At 40.3% G+C, this 9343-nt stretch overlaps 1 protein-coding gene across 1 annotated transcript in view; it reads left to right on the plus strand.

Moving 5' to 3' along the window:
• Positions 1-5103, plus strand: part of LOC104616462 (microtubule-associated serine/threonine-protein kinase 4-like) — a gene marked incomplete at its 3' end in the record, with an annotated part of 17998 nt that extends 12895 nt beyond the window's left edge. The window contains exon 3 of the mRNA XM_010281483.1: positions 4982-5103. Coding sequence (XP_010279785.1) covers positions 4982-5103 — 122 coding nt within the window. The remainder of the gene's footprint in view (positions 1-4981) is intronic.
• Positions 5104-9343: the final 4240 nt, after the last annotated feature.

The raw sequence follows: 9343 nt of genomic DNA on the forward strand, positions 1-9343 counted from the left end.
TCCGATTCTCTCCCTGTCCCACCGTGGGGGAGTGAGCGAGCGGCTGCATGGGACTTAGTTGCCAGCTGGGGCTAAACCACAACAAGTGGGAAAAAATACAGGAGTACTATAGAGGCAAGAAAAAGGAGGCGTGGGTAGTCTGAGGGGATTATTGATTTTTTTTTTTTTTTTTTAAAAGTGGAGGAATCCAAGGAGAGTTGCCGGCTAACTCATTGTGGGCAGGGACTGTTTTACTGTGTGGTGGTTTAATGCAGTGGCACCCTAACCCTCAAAGAAAGCAGGCTGAGCTTTGGAAGAAATTTTTTTTTTCTGCCATAAGAAACATTGATGTTCCATTTGCTTTTGGAAATGGGAAAGCCTCGTTGCATTCCTGTAAAGTATGTCTAGCTTCTCCTATTTTAAGAAGCATAATATTAAAAGTACAGTTGTTATTTTCTGGATACTTTACTGCAGTTGGCATTCTTGTGGGTAACTGCTTATCTCCTGGCAGTATGCCTCTTCATGAAGGTTAGTGTTATTCTCAGATAAGAGATTTATCTTTTACCATCTTTTTGCATAAACCATGGCTATTTTTGCTTCTATAGAAAGTGTAGCTATTATATGCCATTTCTGTGTTTAAAAGCATATATGGATGTACTATGAAAAGAAGAACTGGAGTTCTAGACAGTAGTCTGCTACGCTTGCCTTAATTTCAGTGTGTTGTGAAACCTGCAGTGCCCTCAAGGCTCCTGTTTGGGGTAAGGATGGGAGGAGAGATCATTCTAGCATCACACATGCTCACATTTTCATTAGCAATTTTGATCGTGTTGACTGCCCAATTAGCTACTCCACTAATGTTATTTTAAATATTTCTAGAGGTTAATCATGCAAGCGGAATAATGGAATATTAGAATTCTTACAGTACAGACACTGACCCTGATGCTGAGTTAATCTACTCTGCTTTCTTGTCAGTCAGGAAGAATCTTATGGATGAAGGAAGGGCTTAGGACAAGAATTGGTTGTCATAAAGAGTAGAATTGCCTCTTCTCTAGCCTCTGTACCAAAATATCTTAGACTTTTGTTCAGATGTTTGAGCAAGATAAAAACTGAATAAAATATAGATGCCTGTTAAGGATAAATGATAAAGGTGGCTATTAGAGCTGTTCTGTGTCAGCATAGCTGTGGACATGGTGAGATACGGAGTGCTCTGCTCTGCTGAGTGACTGACATGGACAGGAGTCACAATATTAGGTCTGCAGGCTTTGGGTCTGGCTCCCATTTAAAACAAAAAGTAAGTACAAGGATGAACAGTAGCACTTATCTCTCATATGCCTTTCTCCTCCTAGACTTCATTGATTTCTTATTTAAACCTTTCTGGCTTGGGATCCAAACCTAAACTAAACTAGGTTAATTTGTTGACAAAATACAAATTACTACCTTCAGGTTTTTTCTTGGGAAGCTCAATGCGATTCATCTGAAATGATGACATTGCATTTCATCTGAAATGCGGTCTGGGAAAGGCCTAGTGTCGGACAATGGAATTTGAGACTAGTTTCAAACCCCTACTAGAAAGTGCATTGGTTGACCAAAGAGTGATGCTCTTCCCCAGTTCTAGAACAAGCTTTATTAAAACAGAACTATTACTTGCTTGCATTCTCCTTTGTACTAAAGAGGAGAACTCTATCACTTTTCAGTAGTGAGTCCTAAAATGATGAAATGCATTAAGAGTATGCTACAGGCAATCAAGCTGCAAATTGTTTAACATATTTCTCCTGGTGGCTTCTAGAGTGGGTTGATACAGAGTTTCTAAGACTGCTTTGTGTAATATGTGTCCTGTTGTCCTGTTTGATGAAATAGGTGTTGCCAAAGTATTTTACTGGTGTTACCATCAGCGATATGATGTCTTGTTTGGAGCAGTCTTGACTTTGCTGGAGTTCTAGGAGCCTTCTTGTAGAGTTTCATTATAGTGTTTGTAGTCTACATTTTAGCCTCAGAGATTTTTGAAATTGGGGACCCAGCACTAGGAAATATCTGGTTTCATTCAGAGAGCTACGTCTCACTATTTACTCTCAAGAGAGGAGTCAAAACAGCAGGTAAAGAAAATGCATAGGCCTGTTTTGATGTGGAAAGCATTAAAGAAATAGAACAGACCTGTTTAAATGCAAGGTATGTGTAAACAATTTTTTCCACTCACTTCTTAATTCTTTTTTTCCTGTCTGGATGAGAAAGAATCATCCTTTTGAGGTGATAGATACAAGCTGTAACTGACTGCATGTGTCACTGGCATATTCTAGGATTGACATCAATGGAGTATCAAAGGTGTGGACATTGCAATCAGTGCCTTTAAGCTTTTTATGGCATCCTTTTCATTGAGAATGGTGGGAGCCTATGTAAAAAGGTAATGAGAATCTGATAGAAACAGGCAGAGAGAGCAGATGGGAAATTCAGTTTTTCCAGATCTGGAAAAACGTTATCCTGGATAATTGGGCAAGAATCCACAGCTTTTTTGTACATTTTTTTTTTTTACAGTCTCAGGCAAGCTGTTAGCAAATGGGGTGAAAAATGACCATGAGTTTCTCTTTACCAGTGTGACAAGGAGCACATTTTGAAGACTGGTTAGGAAGCATTAAAAAGGCTATCCTGTGCTGCTGCTTGGGAAGTCTGTGGCTCCCAAGACAGTTTCCAGAGACTCAGCAACTCTGTGAATCTACTGTTAAAAGTAAGATGATGAAGCTGAGGCCTTTGATTTCCTGGCAACTTGGTGCCCATCACCAGGCTGCAAATGTTGTGTCAATAGCCATGCATGTACCCACTCCATGGTTCTCTGAGGTGACAAGATCAATGAGGTGGGAATTAATAATTTCAGGAAACATGTTTAGGACATGTGGTTTGGTTTGGAAAATGGTTTTCATTTGAGCTGTTCAATCAAAATCTTGCATTGTTTTTTTGAACCTAGATTTGATTAAAAAAAAAAATCTCTTGAATTGTCACTTTGCATCAGCCCGTTGGTCTTCTAGGAGAAGTCAGTTGCTTTAGTAGTGTAATTGTCTGACTTTTGCATAGTTTTCAGAGGTAACTAAGAATTTGCGGTGGACTTATTTGCTAAGACCAGTATATAGCCTCGTGTCCTGTTTCCTGGCAGTGGCTGAAAGTAAGCGGAAAAGAACAGTATCATTACATGCTTGTCCTCTTAATATAATTCCCTGAGTATTCTCCCTGCTGCTGGTTTGCAGCTTGGGGACTTACTGAGCCAGAGGTGCTTTCTGACTAATTAGTACCTGTGGAGGGACGATCCAGACCGAGTGGCAGTGCTTTGATGGGAGGGTCTGACCTTCTGTTGCACTGGGCCCGAGCTTGCCTGGGCCGCGGTGCAGCGATGCCGCTGGGCAGTAGGCACAGCAGCCCCCAAGGAGGTTCAAACTCGTTTGATACCGAGGAGGTATCAACTATGCCCTGGCAGCTCCGCTGCTAGTGCTCCTGAGGAATGGCTGGCTGGCGCCTTGGTGGTCTCCTCTTACTTGGGATGCCAGGTTAAGGATTATTCCTTGGGAACTGAGTGATACCTGTTAGGCATACTGTAAGCAATTTTGGAGTAGAAGCAGAATAGTCCCCACTGAGAGGGTTGTCCACACAAGTACCTTATTCCAATAAACCTCACTTTGTACCTCACACTCAGAACCTTATTCCTTCAAGGGGTAGATAGCATATTTTGTTGTTGTTGTTGTTGGTTTTTTTAATTATTTTTGGATAGCCTTAAGAATTTAAGTTTCTTTGGTTCAGACGCACCATTCTGGATGTTTGCATTCTGTTGTTGCATTAATTGTATTTCTAGGTAGTAGAAAGGTACAGTTGAGAGAAGCTTGCAGGTGACACCAAGTTGGATGGGAGTGTTGATCTGCTGGAGGGTAGGAGGGCTCTGCAGAGGGATCTGGACAGGCTGGATCGATGGGCTGAGGCCAACTGTGTAAGGTGTAATAATGCCAAGTGCCGGGTCCTGCACTTGGGTCACCACAACCCCATGCAATGCTACAGGCTTGGGGAGGAGTGGCTGGAGAGCTGCCTGGTGGAAAAGGACCTGGGGGTGCTTGTTGACAGCTGGCTGAATATGAGCCAGCAGTGTGCTCAGGTGGCCAAGAAGGCCAGCAGCGTCCTGGCCTGTATCAGAAATAGTGTGGCTAGCAGGAGTAGGGAAGTGATTGTGCCCCTGTACTCGGCACTGGTGAGGCCGCACCTTGAATCCTGTGTTCAATTTTGGGTGCCTTACTACAAGGAGGACATGGAGGTGCTGGAGCGTGTCCAGAGAAGGGCAACGAAGCTGGTTGTGGGGTCTGGAGAACAAGTCCTATGAGGAGCGGCTGAGGGAACTGGGATTGTTTAGTCTGGAGAAGAGGCGGCTGAGGGGAGACCTTATCGCTCTCTACAACTACCTGAAAGGGAGTTGTGGTGAGGTGGGTGTTGGTGTCTTCTCCCAAGTAACTAGTGATAGGGCGAGAGGAAATAGCCCCAAGTTGCACCAGGGGAGGTTTAGACTGGATATTAGGAAAAATTTCTTCACAGAGAGGGTGGTCAAACACTGGAACAGGCCATGCAGGTAGGTAGTGGAGTCACTATCACTGGAAGTATTGAAGAAACGTGTGAACATGACACGTGACAACGTGTCCCATGACTTCGGGACATGGTTTAGTAGGCATAGTGGTGTTGGGTTGATGGTTGGACTTGATGATCTTGAAGGTCTTTTCCAACCTTAATGATTCTATGATTCTGTGAATATTGAAAAAATTAATTTGCCTAAGAGAAGCGCAGCTTGTGGAAGGGCGACGTGAAGGGCTAGCAAGTGCATAATAGGAATTCTGTTTTGATGGCATCCCCTCTGGTCAGGGCTATAGTGAAAGAAAGAAACATTTTAGAATGGTAAGAGTGTTATCTTTAGTAAACTCTATCCATTGCATTGTCTCATCTGCAGCATGTAATATTTTAACACACTCTTCTTTTAACTTGGCAGGCAAGTATCTGCTTCCCAATGCAACTGGACAACAGCTGTGGCAACCTGCAGAAACCTCTAACCTTGTTCGCATGCGCTACCAAGCACTTGGGAAGTCAGCACCTTCACTTACTGTTAGTTTGGTGAGTAATTTTTTTCAAAGCTAGGTATGTTAAAAAAAAAAAAAAAATTATTGCATTTTTGTATCTATTGGTTGAGGGGGTTGCGGATCAAACCAGAGTTCTTTCCAGTTCAACCTTTCTTCCTCAACCTGCATTTTAGAAGTACCTAATGCATACCTGCATACAAAATGACTTCCTGTGTTGAGTGCAGCTGAGTAATGTTTGTGGTAGCAGTAACTCTGAATTGGGTTACTGGATTTTGCATAAAGTCTGACCTGAATGCTGCATTAATACAGCTGTTTGCATTTAAATGGTTTCCTTACTTAAAAAAAAAAAGTATGGTAACTCCTTTCTTCTGAGCATTCTTTTCTATTCTTTTCTTCAGTGTCTTTGTTTTCACTTTCTGCAGGACTCTGTCATCAGGAGAACATGGGTGTATAAAGCATGAGCTTAATTAAGTCTTTTGGATAAAATGATGAGCGAAGAGAAAGGGGAAGGGATGCCTCATACACCTGAACTTTCAGCTTTTTTTTTCAAGCATCCAGTACACTGCTTTGTGCTTCCGTATATTAAGATCTTAAGAAGTGCTGAAATTTAATGCAGGATCCCATATACTAGCCTGTACTTTTCTTCAAAGAATTACTTTAATGAATATATTTCACATTGTATAAAAAAAACCAGAAGAGTTTTATTAATTCCCACCCAGCCTTTGGCTGGTTATTAAAACTTGCTGATCCATATCTACATTCTAGGGGAAACTTGCTCTTTTTTTATACAATGTTTAGGTTAAAGGTGGCTATGATCAGATAATGCTGAACAGATAGCACCATGCCAGTTTTTCATATTGGTATGTAGGTGGCTGGTTTCTTCATGAATCTATCTGAAATACTATTTCACTTCAAATGCAACAGATCTTTACTTACTAATGTAGTCATGGTTTCTGCTTAATGGTGGCATTAATTGTTTGTGGCTCTTTGAGGCAGATGTGGTTTATTGGACTCCATGCTTACTTACAAACACTTGATTCTACTGGAGGTTCTATGCTTTGAATTAAGCATCGACCTATGTATTTTTGTTTTCTAGTTTGTTAAGAGAAACATAGCTAATTGTGAAGGAAGTATTCTGATTATGTATAGTTGAAATGAAAATAGAATTAGATGAATGGTCAGAAGTCAATTTAAATTGCATCAAAACTGTACATCTTTTCCTTATTTTCTGTAGCTGGGAATTAATTTTTTTTTTTAATGATCTAAATTAACTAAATGTAAGAAGTGCTGTGTTGTTGCTGTTTGCACAACTATTAGGTGTAATGCTACTAGCAGCATTGTGCTTTTGTCTTGGTGTAATGCTTAAACTATAGGAAGATTCAGCATCATTTTGACAGAACGTATTTTAAATGGTCATAAAACACCAGACTAATGAAATATTCAGCGAGCCATGCTCTCTTAAAGGCCTTTCACTCATTGCCTATCAAGTTTTACGGCATATTTGTCTGCCACAGAGTTCTTCCTTCCTGTCCCTCCACATCTTTTATCTCTGCCTGACTGCAGCTTCTTTCATGCTGGTGCAAAAGCAGGCCAGATCCTTCCTTCTGTGCTGACTGGAGCAGACTGTGCACGGGGTGGAGGTGCAGGTTCCTCAGAAGTATTTATTTCTTAACTGGGACTGCTGATCAGACTTGCCTCCTAAGGAGGTTATAGTTACATTATCACATAGGCAGAGCGCTTCTCGAGCCTCCTTTGGCAAACACTTTGCTGTCAGACTTCTGAAAGACTCTGCCCTTTGCTTAAAAGGGGCCATAAGTTAGGGGTCACTTCCCTCCCCCCTCCCTTTTTTGTCTCTGTTCAGTGTTCTGACAGAGTTGAGTTTGGGAGGCCTGTTGTTGTGTTCTAGTAATGGGAGCTTTAAATCATATTTAGGAAAGAGTTTGACCTTATGTAGAAGAGATACATTGTATGAAGAATTTCTGTGTAGATGTTCGCATCTGAGATGAAAAGATTTTAGACGTAATGTCTCTTGCTCATCTGAAAAATTATTAGGCTGTTATTAGTTCCTCTACTAGGACTGATGATTCTCGCTGGTGTTGATACCCCACTGGTGTGGACCTGACTGTGAGCAGTGATCATGAGCCAGTGTAGACAAGAATGACAAGTGAGCAGCTCAAAGATACATACTAGTGTTTAGTGGAATTGCAAATATGGTACAAAAGACTTACTTTTACCTTTTTCTGTCAGTTTGTAAAAGCATCCCTAGATTACTTACTGTATCACAGATGTAAATCTTTTCTGTGGGCAATTACAGATTTTTTTAAAGTGAGTTATGGAATATTGATTAAAAATGGGCTGCAGGTGTTGCATTAGATAGAGTTCAATAGCTATGCATGATTCACTCCTGTAATATAAGTGGTTGGACTATAAATTAAAAATACAGTTTCCATATAGAACCGTGTAAGTGGGTTAAAAATGTGGATGGGGAAGGCTGATTTTCAGATGAATGGGCAGTGTATTGGATTTGCTGGGGGCTCTTACTCAGAGGTAATTAAGTGGTAGTCTTGTTACTCTGCTACTTCTGGCAGGAACGTGTTGAGCTGTCCGCAACAGACAGATTCTGTGGTGGTCATGCAGACAACGGGAGTCTGCAGAGGCTATTAAAGTGGACTTAGAAACGTTAAGAAGATTACACAGAGTGTCTTCAACACTAAGTAGAATGGTGAAGCTGAGGCGTGGAGCAGTTCTGCTTTTGGATGTTCTTGCAGGTCAAGTGTCGGACGGGTCTGTCTCTTACTCTCTATAGTCAGTGGAGAATAAATAATACATGCTCCTGGAAGGCAATTCAGAGCATGTGTATCGGTGCTGAGTTTTGTGGGAGTGTAGAGAAACTGTGGTAGAGCTTCCTTATCTGACTCTCCTTGCCCTATATAGGCTGACGGTCATCTTGCCTGATTTCAGGCATCTATTTCAGGGTAGGATGAATCAGCCCCTGAACTTGCTGCTTTTCTACTGATGCGGTTTGGGTGTTCACTTAGAGCTGCTGCCTCTTCAGTGTCTAAAGTTTGGGAGTAGTTCTCCTGTCCTCCTTCAGCCCCGCTGCCACTCCACAAATGTTTACAAATACTATTACTAGTTACTGTTTTGACTTGTCCATTTTTATTACTGCTAGCAGAGTTTTTGGAAAATAGTTCAAAATAAACTGAAATAAAGCCACTTTTTGTTAATATTACATTGTAATAAGCTGATGTGCTTAAAATTATGATAATGAGTCTGAAACTGTCTGAGCAATTGCTTACTATTTTGTAGGCAGAAGTGCCATTCACTGTCTCTGAGTGGCATGGATTGAATGAAATTCCTGATTTTAACTTTTTCTGGATAGCTGCATATGTAAAAACAGTAGAAACCTGAACATAAGTTGCCTTTACAATACAAAATGATAAATGTGTAGGTGATAGGAAGAGAATTTGTCCAAATTAATTGGGTAAAACTTCCGTAGGTTTGCTTTGTCTTCACCATGGATTTAATAATCAAACTCCTGTTTTTGGAGGGGTGTTTTTGTTTGTATTTTTTTTTTTAATAAAAAAGTAATGCTCCTTTAAGGAGCATAAAATCTTTCATTTTGTTTATCTGTTTTATGTAAATAATAAAAAAAAACCCACAAAAAACCAAAAAGCAAAAAACCAAAAGAACACAACAAAGACTCCTTACAGTCCAGAGAGCTTTTTAAGACAGCATATTTCATGACTACTGAATGGTAACTTGCTCTTTAAAATATCCACTTAAGAATATGCAGATAAAGTATATATGTGTGTGTATATATAACTATAAACATATATATGTATATATAAGTCTAAACAAGATCCTCAAATGAACCATGTACATTAACACTTGGCTTTTAAGTTCAATCAAGACTGGTTGTGTAACTTCAGTTTTATGGCAAGTACTAAGGCTTTTCCTTCAGTTGGGCAGGATGAATATTCATGGTATGAAGTAAAGCAAACTCTAAAAGGTGTGTTCTTTCTTCTTGGAAACTTGAGAGATGTCAGTAAAATGACTAAATTTTTACTTGGTTTAAATTGAACATCTTTGACTACTCGTAAATAGTATCTAGCAACTTATCAAAACTGGGAAGAGTGTAAAACTGACCTTTATGAATGGCTTATTCCCTTTCCTAGTGAGCAGCGAAGAGATGTTTTGTATAGGTACGACTAGAAGCATTTGCTACTTTTTAGCATACTATTTACCTCTTTATTTTTCTCAAGATTTACATC

Source organism: Phaethon lepturus, unplaced genomic scaffold (genome assembly GCF_000687285.1).
Source record: "Phaethon lepturus isolate BGI_N335 unplaced genomic scaffold, ASM68728v1 scaffold14392, whole genome shotgun sequence".
Taxonomy (NCBI): Eukaryota; Metazoa; Chordata; class Aves; order Phaethontiformes; family Phaethontidae; genus Phaethon; species Phaethon lepturus.